Here is a 19,074-nt window from a genome sequence, read left to right as displayed (position 1 = left end):
ACATAAGACTTATTTATTCTATAGAGGCTGAATTAGAGAAAGATGAACAGAATGAAGGCTGATAATGAGGGGAGATGCTGAAAGCCAAAGAGAGTCAGAACTGAAGGGGAAATGAGAGGCTGAATTGGTGTCTAGGGTTTAGGGAAGGAGCACTGTTTTTTTTTTTTGTGTGTGTGTGTTTTTGGTGGTTTGTTGGTAGAAGGAAGTCAGAATAGGGGTAGTGTGGGGTAGGTTTATTTAAAACACAAACTGAAGACAAACTTTCTGAAAGAAAGAAGTAACATCTGTAACTGAAATGCTGTTTCTGCAGATTACACTGCTAGCAGTTCTCCTCGCAGCTGGTGGCAATGGAGATGGTAAGAATTCTAGAACTGCCCAGTTCAGGGTTGGGGGTGGGGGGAACGTGGTGTGTGTGTGTGTGTGTGTGTGTGTGTGTGTGTGTGTGTGTGTGTGTGTGCATTGTCCTCACGGCATACCAGGAGAGTGAGACTATGTCAGCACAGTTCCATTCTGAATATACTATACTCTAGGACCCTGTGCTCTTCTGAAGGTTGTAGATAAAGCCTTGGGCAGGTGAATGTTGGCTGAGGTAACAATGGCTTCCCTTATCTCCAGATTCTGAGTTTTCCCTTTCTGACACCTTTCTTCATTTTCCCTCCTTCCCAATATCTTTTTTTCTCTCCATTCTGTTTGTTCTTTTGACACAGCCTTCCAGGAGCAGATCTCCTTCCACATGATCCATATCTCATCCTTCTACAATCATTCCTGGACACAAAATTGGGGCTCTGGTTGGTTGGGTGAGTTGCAGGTTCTTGGCTGGAACAGTAACCCTGGCAGTCTTATTTTCCTGCGGCCTTGGTCCGAGGGCAACTTCAGCAACAAGGAAATGACAGAAATTGAAAAGTTCTTCCGAAGGTTACACACAGATTTGCCGCCTTTAATTCGCAACCATGCCAGTGAATGGAAGTTTGAGTGTAAGTTCAATTCCCAAAATGGAGAGGGGTGCAATGTGGGTGGGATGTGCGTGTCTCAGTGAGTTTCCTATTCCAATTTTTCCCTGCATTCAATCACTTCAGCAATCTGTGTCTGTACATTCATTGTAACCTACGGTATTACATTCACTCTAGACCAGCGGTCGCCAACCTTTCGGACCTCACAGACCACTTGTGGTCCACGGACCACTGGTTGACAACCGCTGCTCCAAAGGTTTCCTTAAACCAGTGGTCACCAACCTTTTGGACCTCATGGACCACCAGTGGTCCACAGACCAATGGTTGGTGACCGCTGCCCTAGATTATAATCATAACTCTCTCACACCAAAGCCTTTTTTATTCTCTTGCTCTCATCATTTGTCACCTTCTTTCAATTTGCTCCCTGCCATTTCCAAAAAAATATGTCCTTTTTTTTCCCCACCTTCAACTACCACCAATTATGTATGCTTTTCCTGAACTTCTGATCAAACTAAACTTTGTTCCATTACCTCTAATACCCCAAAATTCTCACTTCTACTTCCTTTTTTCCCTTCCACTAATTTCATCTTTACTCCCTCTTTCCTCTAATTTACAACTCTTCTCCCCTAGATCCCTTTGAGGTACAGATAACAGGAGGCTGTGAGCTGCACCCTGGGGAAGGCAAGGTAGTCTTCCTGCAATTTGCTTATCAAGGAGTAGAGCTCCTGAACTTCCAGAACAATTCATGGCTGCCATCTTCAAAGGGTGACAGTAGAGCTCAGGATATGTGTGGACTATTCAATCAGCGCCATGTCGCCAACAAAAAAACAGAGAGGCTGCTCAGGGACACCTGCCCACGTTACCTTTTGGGCCTCTTTGATGCAGGGAAGGCAGATATCCAGAGAAAAGGTCAGTCTCACATCCTTCCTCCAAGAATTTTCTATTCTAAAACTTACCTTCCTACCTCCCCTTTACATTGAGGTGGTTTTTATCTTCACATAAGTTTAAACAGACACATCTATCCATTCCCAGCATGTGATAGATGTGTCCGTCTACACTGATGTGAAGATATGAACCTCCAAGTCTGTGTTAGAGTCCTTATCTGAATATCTCTCCTGGTCTCTGCAGTAAAACCAGAGGCCTGGCTGTCCACTGGCCCCAATCCCGGTCCTGACCGTCAGATGCTGGTTTGTCATGTCTCTGGCTTCCATCCAAAGCCAATTTGGGTAAAGTGGATGCGAGGTGAACAGGTACAGCAGCGCACTCAACAGAGTGGTATCTTGCCCAATGCTGATGGGACATGGTACCTTCAGGTTTTCTTGGAGGTGGAAGCCACTGAGACATCTGGCCTATATTGCCGGGTGAGACATAGCAGCCTCGGAGGCCAGGACATCATCCTCTACTTGGGTAAGAAGACACTGGGGCCCACACTGGGAATGGGAGTGGATAACGGTCTACAAGCAGAGCAGTAGAGCCAAACATAATTTGGAATTTATGGCCTCCAAACCCAAAATAATGAAAATAATTCAATAAATAGAAGAGTTAAAAATGAGAGACCTGCAGATGTAGGAAGATGTTGAGGTGAAAGATTCAACTCTGAAGAGGGAGGAGAGAGGAAACAAGAAGAAAGATTAGTGAGGCGAACACTCTAATAAAAAAGGCAGACCAGGGAAATGCAGTAAACGGGGTGGGTTTGAAATGACACCTGTGTGCACCCAAACCCACAGAACGTCACCGTAGCTCCAGGGGCTGGATCATCGTGGCAGTGATGGTGCCCCTGGTGCTCCTGACAGCTCTTGCATTTGGGCTTAGGAAGCGCTGGTGAGTTTTTGTGCCCCTCTTTCCTGTTCTTTCATCCCCTCCCTGTCTTCCCACCTTTCTTCTCTCTCTCTCTCTCTCTCTCTCTCTCTCTCTCTCTCTCTCTCTCTCTCTCTCTCTCTCTCTCTATCTCTCTCGTTAGTTCTTCTTTCCTCAGTCCCCTTTCTTTTACTCTTCACTTTTCACCTCCACCTCATGCAGAGTGACTTTCCTCTCTCTTCTTATCAGGTCACACTGTGAGCCTCCTGCCACTCTTCTTCCTTTGGAATGAGATGCCAGCAGACCAAGGACTCGGGACATATTTGACGCACATGGTGATAATATGCTTTCAACTCTCCTGGTACAACTGTTACTGTTTATTTATGTTTGTTTAATGATCTGTTATTAATATAAGCTAAATGTAATTTTGCAGGACTTGCTTTCTGACCTGGCTTAGAGATAAAAAGTCTTACTTTAACTCTGGATAAAATGAGATCCTAGCAACCTCTACATGTTGAAAAATTAATGAATCTCAGGCCCATTTCACATGTCACTTCTTTATGGGGGCCTTCCCTGATTCACAAGTGGAAGCAGTGTCTGAACTCCCACCATACTTCTTAGTGTACTTTGCTGAATCAATCTACTTCTCACTTTTTATCCTTTTTTGCAGTTTATGTAGGCCCTTTTCCCCCTTCGGATTTTTAAACTTAAGAACAAAGTCTATGTCTTTTTTAAAGTTTGTATCATTTACAAAGTGTATTAATTGAATGTAATACGTTTTCAATAAAAGCCTGTGTTAAATTTACGCCAAATATATAGGCTTTTCTTATTCTTTATCTTCCTGACATATTTGTTGTAATTGAGACATTTTATGCTCTTTTTGTTGTCTTTACCCTTTACTAGTTCCTTAGTAACTTACTTCTCTGAGTTCCTGAGGAGAAACACAATTTTGCCTCTGACCATTCTTTTTTTATTTTTATTTTTTGTTAATCCTCACCAGAGGATATTTTTTCCATTGATTTTTAGAGAGAGGAGGGGTAGAGACAGAGAGAGAAACACTGATGTGAGAGACACATCGATTGGTTACCTACTGCATGCGCCCCAACCTGGGCTGGGGATTGAGCCTGCAACTGAGGTACATGCCCTTGACCGAAATCAAACCTGAAACCCTTAAGTTCACGGGCTGATCCTCCAGCCACTGAGCTAAACGGGCTAGGGCACCTCTGACCATTCTTATAATTTAACTATAGAGACCTACGGTGTGAAAATTTTGCTCCAAGTATTTTAAACAAAAAGAGGAAGGAAGGATGTTCTTGCTATTTAGTGTGGTTCAGGGACAAACAGCAGAGTTATCACCTTGGAATTTGTTAGAAACCTGTATTCTTGCACCTCACCTCAGACTTACTGAATCATAACTACATTTTATCAAAATCAAAAGGGATTCATAGGTACATTAAAATTTGAGAAGCACTGATATTGGTGTAGTCTGAGAGGTAGCAGTATAAGTGTGTCACAGAAGCAAAAAGAAGATGGTCAAGAAAAGAGAACAGAATGCTGACAGTCAGGACTGAAATGAGACCAAAGCAAGAAGAGTACATACAGTACATTCTTGCTATTTAAGGTGGTTGTGTTAAAGACACTGTGATCACTGAGTTAATGAATGCTCAGCCACTGCTCCTAGGGAAAATACAAGGTTATGCTCCTGTAAATTTCTGGTTAAAACATTTTGATCAGCTAAAGAATACACACACAGCTCTGTTTTATGTGTGTTTCTGTTTAAAGACACCCTTGTTTTACCATAGATATAATTTCAAATATTTCTTGCATGTAGTATTTTTTAATGTTTTTATTAATTTGAGAGAAAGGAAGGGAGAGGAAGAGAGAGAAAGAAACATTAATGTGAGAGAGAAACAGCAATCTGCCACCTCCTGCAAGCACCCCAACTGGGGATCGAACCCACAAGGAATAGAACTGGTGACCTTTTGGTGCATGGCATGGCACTCAATCAACTGAACCACAAGGGTTAGGGTTGCATTTTTTAAATAATAAAACAACAGCCAAGAGTGTTTCACATTTTCCTGACCCTGGGCAATGTAATTATAAGTATTTCTTACTTTTAGCCATACAGCTGTGCTATTATGCTTTAAAAAAAACAAAAATAGTCATTTTATCATGAATTCACAAATCCAGTTCCTTCTCCATCTGTTCCATAGCTTAATCATAGCATTGTAAATGTTACTTCAGCACGTTGTGAGCAGCTCCACATACAGATCAGCGAATTCCTTTGCTTTTTTCCAGTCCTACTGACTGTATTGTAGATTTATTAACACTGAACTCATGGCCCACACACTGTAACTGATGCCGGAACAAAGCATATCTACCTATGCATTTCCTCTGTAAGGCATATTACAGTCTATTTGTGCTTAGGAACACTAGAGAGCTCATCTGCACTGTTTCAGGGATATTTTAAATTCTCATCTGCACTGTTTCAGGGATATTTTAAACATCTAAATTATCAACACAAAGCAAAAAAAAAAAAAATGTGGAAAATGTGGCACTAAATAGACCATGAAAGGGATGCCTCTTTATAGTGTGAGAACTAAAATAAGGCAGAGTGTACTTTGTTCAACTTCAGCACAAAGTGCAGTGTACGTTGATATATCCATGACTAGACTTCAATTACTTCATTAATTAATTTCAAAAATAATTCTTAAGCACTTTTTATGCAGCAGGGACATACACAGAATAAAGTAGTGGGGGAGAGAAAGATCATCACTGCCTTCTGAGCTTGAAAATTTTGCCTTCCTAATGTGATTCCACAAGTTTACCCTTGTCATTGTTAGATCTTAAGTTTCTTAGTACAGCAACTTATTGGATTAAACTAGGGAAAAAGGACTGAGTTCTAGTTTGTTTAGAGAGCTGAGATGGGGGGAAGGGGGCGGACTGGCAAAGAGAACATCCTTATGAACTTAGTGCACCTGCACATGTCAAAATTTTTGCAAAATAAAGTTGAGATGGGAGAGGGAGGAAAAGGTCAAAATAATGGGAGGAGGGAGAGTAAACAGTGGAACCGCTGCACTCTTCCTACTGAATTAAACTGGTTGGTTGCTTCTCTAGGTGCCCATCTACCTTGTCACTCATCCAGAGCAGCCATCTGGTTTTGGTTGGTTGATTCCATTCTCATCTGTACTCTGAACCTGATCAGCCTAAGGCAAATATGAGAAAGCATCCCTGACAATGTAATAGGCTAAAGGATGGCCTGGTAACATATAATTGAAGCCAAAGCATCATTCAGACCTCACTTGTCCTAGCTCAGAGTGGTGGTACAGGGCTAGGTATTGCTCTAAGGTGATATAAGTAGGATGGTAAGGAAAGAGATGCTCCTTCTTGTCCTGGATGTTACGGTGTGAGGTATAAAGTTTGAAACAACTGAAGCTAGCCCAGCCTGTGTGGCTCTGTGACTGAGCATCAACCTAGGAACCAGGAGATCAAGGTTTGATTCCCAGTCAGGGCACATGCCTGGGTTGCGGGGACATGCAGGAGGCAGTTGATCGATGATGCTCTCTTATCATTAATGTTTCTCTCTCTCTCCCTCTCCCTTCCTCTCTGAAATCAATAAAAATATATTTTTTAAAAAAGAAATAATTAAAGCTACTTTTTCAATACCAGAGAAGCAAGCTGTTGATAAAATTATATATGCAAGAAGGCAGAGAAATTTGAAATTTGTTAAGAGGGCAGATCTTAAGTATTCTCCACACTAAAAAAGAATAAAACAAGTAACAATGTGAGTTAATGGACATGTTAATTAACTTGTCATGATCATTTCACAACATACACATAACTCATAAAACACTAAGTTGTAGACTTGAGATATATAAAATTGTCATTTGTTGCCCTGGCTGGGTTTCTCAGTGGTTAGAGCATTGGCCAGCGGATAAAAGGATTACAGGTTCAATTCCCAGTCAAGGGCACGTACCTCGGTCGCAGGCTAGACCCCTGGTCTGGTCAGGGTCCATGCAGGAGGCAACCAATAGAAGTCTCTCTCTCACATTGATTTTTCTCTCTCTCTCCTCACCACTCTCTCCCTTCCACAAATCGTTGCATTATAACATTTATAAATATTTATGTTTATGCCTTATAATTATTTAATTGAATTCTTTATTAATTATTTTGATCGTTTCTGATGATATTTTTAACAATCCTTTTCTTATTCAATCATGAAAGGAAGTTTAACTGATCAAGTCCACAGTAAACTGCAAGTTTATAGGAAATTTCTCATTTCTAGAAAAAAAGATTAAAAGAAAACTTGTGACATTTTTTAGTAGGCACAATTTCAATAAAGAACAATGGGAGGAAAATTTCTTCTTATAACAGACCTGGCCACACCTACACACAAACTATGTTTTATCACAGGCAGGAATAAGGGATTCAGAGAAACTTTAGCAAGATTAAAGGAAAAATTAATTCATATCATGTGTCATAAAAATTACTATTAGCCACTCTAACTATTGAAGTTCATTTTCTGTGTAACTTTAATTTGGGGTTAGAAACATTTATTGGTGAATGTAAAAAATAGTGTGGTCTATAAGTTTCCAAAATGGTTTGTTTATGCTTAAATTCAATTTTTTGTGGTGATCTGTATATTCAGTACCTCAGTATCTAAAGGGAGATGCAGACATGGACTATGACCAAAGTATGCATCTGCATTCAGACATTACTGCTTTTGCTTTTGTTAAATTTTAAATAATCTGATATTTTAAAATAATGGTCACTAAAGATTAATTTTTGCAATCTTACTACCATGCATTGTTTTTACATAGGTGAGCACAAATTCCTTTTTTCAGGTTCATAAGAAATTCTAAAGTGACACATATAGGGAGGTGATTTTACAGCTTCAAAAGCATTTATCTGTAAAGAAGACAGACTAAAAACATATAAACTAAGATTCTAATTGAGGAAGCTAAAAAAATAAAACAATATTAAAAATTAAAAGGTAGAAAATTTTAAAGCACTAAAAGTTAAAAAGCAAAACAAAAAGTTGATAAAGGTGGGTCAAGATGGTGAAGTAGCTGTACTCACCTCCTCCCATGACCACTCAAAGTTACAACTACATTTACAGAACCATCATTGAGTACCGCCTGAAGTCTAGTTGAACAGAAGTCCTATAACTAAAAATACACAGAAGAAACCAAGTCAAGACTAGTAAAAGGTAAAGACGAAGAATGGGCTGGTCTCACCCACATGAAGCAGTTCAAAATCAAGATAGCAAGGCTGGGGAGGAGTGTAGGGGAGGAGGGGGAAAAGATCAACCAAAGGACTTGTATGCATGCATATAAGCACAACCAATGGACACAAGACACTGAGGGGGGGTGGGATGAGGGCATGTGACAAGGGGTAGGGGAGGCTGGGGGAAGGTCAATAGGGGGGAAAAGGGAGATATATGTACTACTATATGTAATACTTTAAACAATTTAAAAAATAAATAAATAAAAATCAAGATAGCCCCCTGGCTGGTTTGGCTCAGTGGATAGAGCATCGGCCTGCGGACCGAAGGGTCTTGGGTTTGACTCCGGTCAAGGGCAATGCTGGGGTTGCAGGCTCGATCCCTAGTGTGGGGTGTGCAGGAGACAGTCAATCAATGATTCTCTCTCATCATTGATGTTTCTCTCCCTCTCCCTCTCCATTCCTCTCTGAAATCAATAAAAATAAAAAATAAATTTAAAAAATCAGAAGGGTTATCCTGGGGGCAGAGGTTCCCCCTTAAGGAGTGAGGGCTCCCAACCCCCCATCAGGTCCTCCAGCCCATGGGTTTTAGTGCCAGGAAGAGAAGTTCCCATAAGTTCTGGCTGTGAAAATCAGCAGAGATTGTGGCTGCAATGGAGGGCTTCTGGAGTCCCAGGCATTCCTCTTAAAGGGCCTGCACAAACTTATTTGCTGACAGGCTCACTCATTTTGAGCTCCAGTGCTAAGTTGGCAGCTCAAAAGGCACCAGGGATATAAGAGAAGGTACTAAATTGTCTGTCTTTACATCAAGGGCTAGAGGTGCAGCTTTCTCTTAGAAGTGCTAACAAAGGCCATTATTCCTTAGCTAAGTTCTCCCCCTACAGGTGCAGGCAGGCACTATTTCTGAGTATCCATCGCCCTGGCTAACACCATCGATCCTGTCCTGGTGATTCCGTGAGACCCTGACCCACCCAAACTTGTGGGCCCAAGCAAGCCTCTTCCAGTGGTTTTCCATACAAATGGCCTGTGTTGGCTCATACAGCAGACTTTCCTAAAATCACTTCACAGCTCACAAACCCTAAACATATGGAATTTGGTCTCAATGTGCCCTGTATCGCTTGATAAGTGGCCTCATAGACACTTGTGGCAGCCAGATTTGGTTCACAGCTTGGCCTCTCTCAAGCACCACCAAGTCCAGCACAAGGGACAACCATCGGCAGATCACTTTATAGCTCAGAGCAGGTGGCCCCCAAGCAGGGCACAGGCAGTGGCTGACCTTGGCCTGCACCTCCCAAGAGGCCTGAGAACCAACATACCCAGTGCCCAACTTCAGACTCCACCAGAGCACCATTTCCACAAACACACTCAAAAGGCAGACTGGGCAGGCACCAGAACCCCAATAAAGTGAATCCTGCTCCATAGGATTAGCCTTTGCACAGTATCTCCTCCACAATAGTCACAACCAGTCCACAAATCAATCAGACTGAGGGTCAATTCCCTCCCATTGACATGCCAACAGCAATCAAGGCTCAACTACACTGGAGGGCACATAGGACCCACACGAGGAACACACCTTGAGTGCCTGGCTCAGGTGAACAGAAAGCATGTGCCACTGAGCCACACAGGACACTTGCTATATAAAAACACTCTTACCAAAAGCAGAGAGGCAGCCAAAATGAGGAGACAAAAGACCATGTCCCAAATGAAAGAACAGAACTCAAAAAAAGAATTAAACAAATTGGAGACAAGCAATGTATCTGATGTAGAGGTCAAACCTCTGGTAATAAGGATGCTCAATGATCTCAGTGAGAACTTCAACAAAAAGATAGGAAACAGAACCTCCTTTCCCCCAGGAGCGTGGGGTCTTAACCCACAGAAGGATCCCCAACACAGAGCAACAGTGATGGAAAGAGGAACCTGCATAGATGAGCATCTGCTGGTGAAAATGGGTGGGGATTTAGTCTGCCTGGGAGACAAGTGAGTCTGCTAAAGACACAAACACCTTTCCAGGTAAGAGCACTCCTGTTGTTATAGCACCAGCCTGGGGAATACACTGCCGGGTCCCCAACTGCTGGCCAGACCACTCTGCTGTGCTGGGGTCCTGTGGAGGGTCTGCTGGCTGCACCCGGCAGTGACGTTCAGGGCCCCCTTTTTCTGAGGAGGTTCTTGACGGAGACTTAGACAGTGACTAAACTGAGTGCCTTTGGAAAGGGGACCAATGTCCCCCACCTTGAGCGCAGAGCCAGTGCCCCCCAACCCTACCTGTTGAATTACTTGGCCAGCTTTGTCCTGCTGAGTTCAGCTGTGCAGGGGGATCAGAGTGTTGTGCAGAGCTGGCACTTCATAGTGTGCCTCCCGGTGAAGCTTTTTAAAAATTATTTACTTATTTATTTTTTTATGTAATCCCCACTCCAGGATATGTTTATTGATTTTATAGGGAGGGCAGGGGGAAAAGAAAGAGAGACATCAATTGATTGCCTCCTATACACACCATGACCAGGGATTGAACCCACAACCTTCCAGTGTACAAGACAACGCTCCGACAAACTAAGCCACCAGGCCAGGGCTCCCAGGGAAGCGTTTGACTAAGAATTAGAAGGTTGGGTGCTGGTTTGTGGGGCTTTATCACCAGGAAGCCCCGCACATCTCTGCAAGCTCACCACACCCTACCCAGGAAGGGGAAGAAGTGCCTGCTCCCCTACTACAGGCTTGCAGGCACCACCCCAATGGGAGTCTGTCTGGACCTGCCCTTCCAAGTCCCAGACACCCAACCTAGCTGAGCTCAGTTCTGCAGGGGGAAGGGAGCGCTGCTCAGAGCTGGGATATTAGAGTGTGAGTCCCTCAGAGGCTATTGTCTGCGACCAGGAGAAAGTGCTTAGGCCACTCCTGCGAGCTGGGCCAGCATCAATCCCAACAGGAGACTTTTTTTTTTTAATATATTTTATTGATTTTTTTTACAGAGAGGAAGGGAGAGGGATAGAGAGTTAGAAACATCAATGAGAGAGAAACATCGATCAGCTGCCTCCTGCACACTCCCTACTGGGTATGTGCCCGCAACCAAGGTACATGCCCTTGACCGCAATCAAACCTGGGACCCTTGAGTCTGCAGGCTGACGCTCTATCCACTGAGCCAAACTGGTCAGGGCCCAACAGGAGACTCTTGATCTGTCCTCCTGAGTCCAGTGGCTCTGCCCAGCAGAGCTGACTCATGCAGAGAGAATGGCTGGCTGCACCCAACTTAAAATGACGGCGTGCCCGTCCTGGGTGAACCTCAGTTGTAGACTCTGGCAGAGACTGAGTGGTTTGGCTCTGGCGTAGGGGCCACTTTCCTCTCATTGAGTGCCTCACCACATGACCTCCAATTAGGGACTCACTAGCTCCATCCTCCCAACCCTGGTTACCCACCTCTACCAAGCTTGCAACCTGTGGAAGGGGCTGTGGGTTGCGGCCCGCCTGGGCACACTCTCCAATCGTTCTTCAGAAGGCTCTGGAGGAAGACCAGGCAACCCCAGGGAGAAGTGGAGTAGCTGACAAGGAGAAGTGGAACTCAAAGAACCTCAGTCCTCTTACAGGCCCCCAGCTTGAAGTTGGAGGAAACTGACCCTTACACACAGACTAGAGGCCTGGTGCACAAAATTCGTGCATGGGTAGGGTCCCTAGGCCTGGCCGGCAATCAGGGCCAGTCGGGGCCTTCTGCCGGCTGGAGCCTCCCTTCCCCAGCTGCCAGCTGCCGGCCAGGCCTTCCTTGATTCTGTGCCACCCCCTGGTGGTCAGCACATGTCATAGCAAGCAATTGGTCTCCCAGGTTAAACTCCCATGGGGAAAATTTGCATATTAGGTTTATATATATATTGGCCTCTCCCACACACACCCAAGCCAAGGAGATGCAGCCACTAAGGTGAAGAACATAGTAGCTCCAGACAGGTAGCCCAACACTGGTTAAGCATAACATCTGACATGAACCTCACCCAAGTGGGCCCAGAACCAACACAACCAGTGGTGGACTTCAGACCACACCAGAGCTCAACCCAACTAGCCAAACAATTGGCATACCCAAAAGGGAATTCTGGTAGGCACAGGCCCTGCTAAAAACAACTTCACCTTAGGGGGCAGCCCCTGCACAGCACCTCACACAGTGATTGAGGTTCATCCTTATGGTCAGCCAGCCTGAAGGGTTAAGTCCACCCACAAAAGGCTAAACAGCATTCAAAACTAAACTATAACAGGAGGGTTCACATAACACACAATAAACATTCCTGGAGCACAGAGCTCAGGTGCTCTGGAAGATTTTGCCACTGAGCCCAACACCTTCATCATAAAGCCACCATAACAAGTTTGGGAGTTGAACCAGATCTACCTAATACACAGAGACAAAATGGAGAAACAAATAAATATGCCCCAAGTTAAAGAATAAGAGAAATAACCAAAGAATTAAATTAAATGAAGCAATCAAAATACCAGAGGCAGAATTTAAGACAATGGTTTTAAAGATGCTCAAGAACCCTAAGGGAAAAATGGATAGCTCAGTAAGACCTTAAACAAAGAGATATACACATCAAAAAAGGACATAGAAACCACATAAAAGAACCACTCAGAAATGAAAAATAAGTAATACAATTCAGTCAAACCTTGGTTCTCAAATGTTTCCCATCTAGAACAATTCCGTTCTCGACCAAGTTGTTCACAGAAAAAACATCTCGGTTGTGGAACAAAATTTCGGTTTTCAACCTGACAGCCCATTCATGCATGACAAAAAGCATCTCGCAGGCAACAAAGGAGAGAATGCTTTTAAAACATAGAGGCCATAGAGAGTGCTCACAAAACAACAACCATAGGCAATTGAAAGGATAGAAAAACTGTTGTTGATTTGGGTAAACAAAAAGCAGTTAGCCAGTGATAGTATTTCAGAGGTAGTGATATATGAAAAATTCTATTTAAGGATAGTAGGGGGAAATGTTTAAAATGTACATTCTCAAGCCTCAACCAAAATCTACTACAGAATATCTGGAGATTAGGCCTGGGAATCTGCTTTTTTGATAAGCTTCAAATTATTCTAAGATACACAGATGTTTTAAGAATCTGATCACAGACAAGAACAAATATAATTATGAGAAACAAAAATAAAAATTATGAGAAACGGACTCAGAATAAAACACTTCAGGATAAGACCTGTAATACACCTACCTGTGTAGCTTTATCCTTCATGCAAGGAGCAGTTTGACCATGATTATCACGAGGCCAGTGCCCAGCAAGGTATGGAGCAGCAAGTGTATCCAGAGAGGAAGTGCGGCGAATAATAGTAGAGGGGCTTGAGGAAGGCGGTCGTGTTTTGTCACCTAAATTTAAGGCAAATATATTTATTTTAAAAATAGATGATAGAAGAAAAAAAGTAGAACCTAAGTTTTAAATTGGTCAGGAGTTTTCTAAATAAAATACAAAATATATATAACAAAAAGAAATTATAAACTACTAGAGGCCTGGTGCACGAAACTCATGCACGGGTAGGGTCCCCAGGCCTGGCCGGCAATCAGGGCCGGCCAGGGCCTCCCTTCCCTGGCTGCTGGCTGGGGCCTTCCTTCGCTCCATGCCACCTCCTGGTGATCAGTGCACATCATAGCAAGTGATCAGTCTCCTGGAAAACTCCCATGGGGGCAATGTGCATATTAGGCTTTTATATATAGACTGACTCACACAACATTGGATGAATATCCAGGGAATTATACTAAGTGAAAACAGTCAATCTTAAGTGATTTCATTTATTTAACGTTTTTGAAATGACAACATTTTAGAAATGATGAAAGATTAGTGGTTGCCAGGGGTTAGAGATAAAGGAGGAAAAATAAAAGTATTGGGAGAGAAGCAGAGACCCTTGTGATAAGGAAGTATTCAGTATCTTGACTGAAGTGGCAGATATAGAAACATACAAACAAGAGTAAAAGTATAGAATTACATACACACAAAAAAGAGTACAAGTAAAATTGAAGACATCTGAATAAAGCAGTGAATTGCACAATGTCAATATTCTGGATATAATGTTGTAGAGTAATAGTTCTACAAAATGTCATTGGGGGAACCCAGGCAAAAGTGTACAAAAGATCTCTTTGTTTTATTTCTTCCAACTGCAATTATCCCTACAAAAAAACACCACCACCACACACACACACACAGAAAAGACAAATGTATATCTATCAATTTAAAAAGTGTTCATCTTGGTTTTAAAATTAAATTGGTATGATATGTAAAATACTCATTCATCATTATACCATCCATACTCAAAAGGATATAAGGCAGTTAAGATAAAGTTAAAGTTACATTTTAACCTATTTCTATAAAAACCATATCTTAGTGAGATTTTGTTACAGATTTTGTTACTTTGTTATGCAAGAAACCATATTAACCAGGCTACAGGAGTTATAATTAAAGCCACATATGCAAAAAATATTGCATTTCAAGATACAGTTAGTTATATACTTAGATGTAAACCAAAAATAAAACTCTAGAGGTAATAGGAAGTTAGAGGTGATGCAGAAAAAACACCCTCGTATCTCTTTTTTTTTCTTTGATGTGGGTTAGGAGTAGGCTCAGCTAATTTATGCTGCAAATTTTTATAAAAGTAAGAAGCTTAAATATATTAAACATAAATATATGCATAAGTAAAATTATATTATAACTAGCGTTCCCGTTGCAGGAAAAATCCTGCAATAGGGTTTCCTGCTGCACTCTACCCCACCCTGCCTGCTCTCCTCCCTTGTCCCCCGCCCCGCGATCTCCGCCAGCCCCCCATGCTTTTCTAACTTCTCCGCCAGCCAGCTCTCCTTCCTTCTTCCCTGGCCAGCCTTCTCTGCCAGCCCGCTTGCTTTTCCCTTCTCCCCCGGCCCCGCCTCCGCTCCTCCCTTCTCCCCCGCCCCGCCTTCTCCGCCAGCCCCCCTGCTTTTCTAACTTCTCCGCCAGCCCGCTCTCCTTCCTTCTTCCCTGGCCCCGCCTCCGCTCCTCCCTTCTCCCCTGGCCCCGCCTCCGCTCCTCCCTTCTCCCCTGGCCCCGCCTCCGCTCCTCCCTTCTCCCCCGGCCCCGCCCCTTCTCCCCCGGCCGCTTGCTCAACTTCCTTCTCCCCCGGCCCCGCCTCCGCTCCTCCCTTCTCCTCCCCCCGGCTTGCTTGCTTCTCTGCAGCTTTGCTCCCTTCTGCAGCTCTTGGCTTCTTTCTACACTGTCGCGATATGCAAATTAGCCGCCATCTTTGTTGGGATAATTTGCATATTCATCCTGATTGGTTGGTGGGCGTGCTTGGCTGGTGGGCGTGGCTTGGGCATAGCGAAGGTGCGGTCAATTTGCATATTTGTCTATTATTAGATTAGATACTACTAGTGGCCCGGTGCACAGATCCGTGCACATTGAAAGGAAATTAATTAGAAGAAATATTTTAATATCGCTATTCGCCCTTTCTCTATACTAGAAGTGTCAACCAAATTCACAATTGACAATGACAGGTCGAAACACACGCATGCGATTGGCACCAGCAAAAACTTTATATGTATTGTGCATGCGCAAATCAACTTAGCCTTTTATCTATGTACCAAAGCCCAGGGCACAAATTCATGCACCTTGAAAGGAACTGAGTAGTGAGGCTGTGGTGGGCACAGGGGCAGGTCTTGGCCCATCCTCCACGCCCCTGCCCGGCCCCTCCCACCATGGCCCCCAGTCCCCTGTCTGCAGGCAGCCCTGCTCCTGCCGCCACCGCAGGCCCCACTTGCACCCACTGATGGAGTGGAGCCATTGGGGCCGGCGCCAGCAGCGGGTGCAAATGGGGCCGGTGCCATCAGCAGGTGCAAACAGCGGCTGCTGCCCTGATCGCCGCTCAGGAGCAGGGGGAGGTAGAGAAGCCTTCAGGGGCGATTGGGGCCACCAGCCACTGCTCACACCAAAGGAGCAAAGAATTTTCAGGAACCACCAGAGGCTCATCCTTATGACAGCGACCAGTGCCCTGCCCTGGTCTGGTATCCCCACTCACCTGCTCCACAATCCTGCCACAGCCAATGCCCACCATGTTTCGTGCTCTGCTTCTAACGCCCACCCCTGGTGGTCAGCGCTCGTCATAGCGACTGGTTGTTCGGTTGTTCCGCCGTCCGGTCTATTTGCATATTAGGGTTTTATATATCTACTAGAAGCCCAGTGCATGAAAATTCATGCACTGGAGGGGGGGAATCCTTCAGCACGGCCTGCCCCCTCTCACAGTCCAGGAGCCCTCAGGGGCAGGAGGCGACCTGGCGATCTGGGGAAGGCGATACCCACATCACACCTCTGCTGCTGCCACTGCCAGCAGCGCGAGCCTCAGCTGGCCCCGGTTACCTGAGCCTGGGGCGGCCATGAGCAGCTGGGAAGCCGCCATCCAAGGCTTGCCTGTGCCTCAGGCCGGCCCTGGGAGGCTGGGAAGCCACCATCCGAGGCTTGCCTGCGCTTCAGGCTGGCCCTGGGCGACTGGGGGGGGCTGAAGGAACTGGGGGACTCCAGAGGCAGGTGCGTAGAGCGGCCGGGCCCTCTGGCCACCCTGGCGGGGCTGAGGGAACTGGGTGCCGCCATCTTTGAGGGTGGGGTAGTCAATTAGCATATTCCCTCCTTATTGGCTGTGGGCCTCACCATCTTTGCAATGGTGTGAGGATAAATTAGCATATTCCCTCTTTATTAGATAGGATACTAATAAAAGGGTAATATGCAAATTGGTCAGGATGCCCTCACAGTAACAACCAAACAGCAGGCTGCATGGGGCGACCAGGCCAGCGGGGAGGCCGTGAGGGGCGACCAGGCCAGCGGGGGGGGGGGGGGACAGTTGGGGGCGATTGGGCCAGCAGACAGGTGAGCAATTAGGAGCCAGCGGTCCAGGATTGTGAGAGGGATGTCTGACTGCCAATTTAGGCCCAATACCTGGGATCGGGCCTAAACCGGCAGTCAGACATCTCCCAAGGGGACCCAGATTGGAACCAGGGTGAGCTGAGGGGATCTCCCCCCCCCGGTGCACAAATTTCGTGCACTGGGCCTCTAGTCTACACTAATAAAAGAATAAGATGCAAATTGACTGTACCTTCGTGACGCCCACCAGCCAATCAGGAATGAGTATGCAAATTAACCCAACAAATATGGTGGGTTAATTTGCATACGCAGGCGTTGAGCAGCCGGGGGCAGGCGTTCTGCACCCCCCCCCCCCCCGCCAGCCGCTCTGAGCCTCTGGGCAGCATGGGAAGGCGGAAAGGCAGCTCCGGGCCGGAGTAAAGGCAGTGCCGGCAGCCAGGGTAAGGAAGGCCCATTCTTGCACAAATATAAAAGGCTTTATCTACCGGTCGCTATGACACACACTGACCACCAGGGAGCAGACACTCAATGCAGGTGTTGCCGTGATGTGCACTTACCATTTACAAAGAAACGGCAGTGCAGACCTGGCACCAACAAAGCAACACTCGGCTTCCCCCAAATGGGACACAGGCCCCACCACTACCCCAGAGCAACAGCCCACTAAATTGCAGCCGACGCTGCTGAGACCCCATGGCACAAAATGCGGCCCACAGCCCAGCCCAGCCTGAAAATGGTGGCTGTGGGTACCAGGTAATGATGTCATGTAGCAATGCCTGGCTTCCTCTCAACAGGCCATCTATAATAATCTATAATAATAAAAGGGTAAGATACTAATTAGACCGTACGAAGCTGGAGCTGGAGGGAAGCCAGCCTGGGTCCCGAGTGCTGGAGGGTGGCCTGAAGGAAGCCAGCCCAGGTCCTGGGTGCCAGAGGGAAGCCAGTGCTGGCAGCCAGGGGAAGGAAGGCCTACTCTTGCCCGAATTTTCGTGTATCAGGCCTCTAGTCTACATATATAAAAGGCTAATATGCTAAGTGTACGTCCAGGTAACAACATCACGTAGCAACACACGGCTTCCTCTTCCTAACAACAACTAGCCTCCTTGCAGTTTCTTCGGCCCAGGAATACCACTTACTTCATAGCCAGGTGCAAACATTTCACAGTTTAACCAAATGTCTGTGAAGCGTTTTCCTGTGCCTCATCTCATTTGATCCTCACAGAAGTCCTGGGGTAAGTAGATAGGAGACTTGGTGGAATCCTATTTTCTTTTCATTAGCCAGAAAACGGAGATTTAGAAAGTTTAGAAACTTGACCCGATTGAAAAGAAATAAGAAATGGTGGACCTTGAAAATGACTTCAGGTTTTCTCACTGTGCAGAATATAGTCAAATACTACTACAGTTACATATTTTACCATTTGTTCTCCATGATCTACAATAATGTGCTTCATGTTGATATTTACTGCTGTGTTGCTGACAATTACCTGAAAGAGAAATCTACATATATAAAAGGCTAATATGCTAAGTGTCCCTCCCACCATCCAACCAGTCACTATGATGCACACTGATCACCAGGGGGCAGACACTCAACGCAGGAGCTGCTGAGACACACATGGGCCATTTACAGAGAAATAGCAGCTCGGTCCTGGCACCGACAAAGCAACACTCGGCTTCCCCCAAGTGGGACACAGGCACCACCACCACCTTGGAGCCATAGCCCACCAAATCACAGCAGACACTGCTGGGACCCCATAGCGTAAAATGCAGCCCACAGCCCAGCCCGGAAACAATAGCTAGTTGCTAGGGAGAGGAAGCAGGGCATTGCTATGTGACATCATTACCCATCGCCCACAGCAACCATTTCTCACAATCGGGGACCGCTGGCTCCTAACTGCTCACCTGCCTGCCTGATCGCCCCTAACCACTCTGCCTGCCGGCCTGATCGCCCCAAACTGCCCCTCCACCAGCCAGCTCCCTCCCAACTGTCCCCCCTCCCGGCCTGCTTGCCCCCAACTGCCCCCCCCTGCCAGCCTGATCAGCCCCAACTGCCCTCCCCTCCTGGTCTGATTGCCCCTAACCACCTCTGCCTCAGCCCCACCACCAAGGCTTTGTCCGGAAGGACATCCAGAAGGTCTGCCAGTCTAATTAGCATATTACCCTTTTATTAGTATAGATGTGACCAATAAGATGCAACTCTATTGTATGACCTATATATTTATGGTTTAAGACAGGGCATTCATATATGACAACCACTATTGTGTTGGCTA

General features: G+C 45.4%; 2 protein-coding genes across 2 annotated transcripts in view; one reads left to right on the top strand and one right to left on the bottom strand.

The window, feature by feature from the left end:
* Positions 1–19,074, bottom strand: part of FAM117B (family with sequence similarity 117 member B) — a 68,615-nt gene that overhangs the window by 38,602 nt on the left and 10,939 nt on the right. The window contains exon 2 of the mRNA XM_079782311.1: positions 13,155–13,306. Within this exon, the coding sequence (XP_079638437.1) occupies positions 13,155–13,306 (152 nt within the window). The remainder of the gene's footprint in view (positions 1–13,154; positions 13,307–19,074) is intronic.
* LOC307106490 (T-cell surface glycoprotein CD1a-like) lies at positions 296–3,289 on the top strand (the record flags this gene model as incomplete). The annotated part of the gene is made up of 6 exons (XM_079783077.1): positions 296–356; positions 708–974; positions 1,581–1,859; positions 2,079–2,357; positions 2,678–2,771; positions 2,997–3,289. 6 exons carry the CDS (start codon positions 296–298, stop codon positions 3,037–3,039), a joined length of 1,023 nt encoding a protein of 340 aa, XP_079639203.1. The 3' UTR covers positions 3,040–3,289.

Source organism: Cnephaeus nilssonii, assembly GCF_951640355.1.
Source record: "Cnephaeus nilssonii genome assembly, chromosome: 10".
NCBI classification, from domain to species: Eukaryota; Metazoa; Chordata; class Mammalia; order Chiroptera; family Vespertilionidae; genus Cnephaeus; species Cnephaeus nilssonii.
This window is presented reverse-complemented; position numbering and strand designations above follow the sequence as displayed.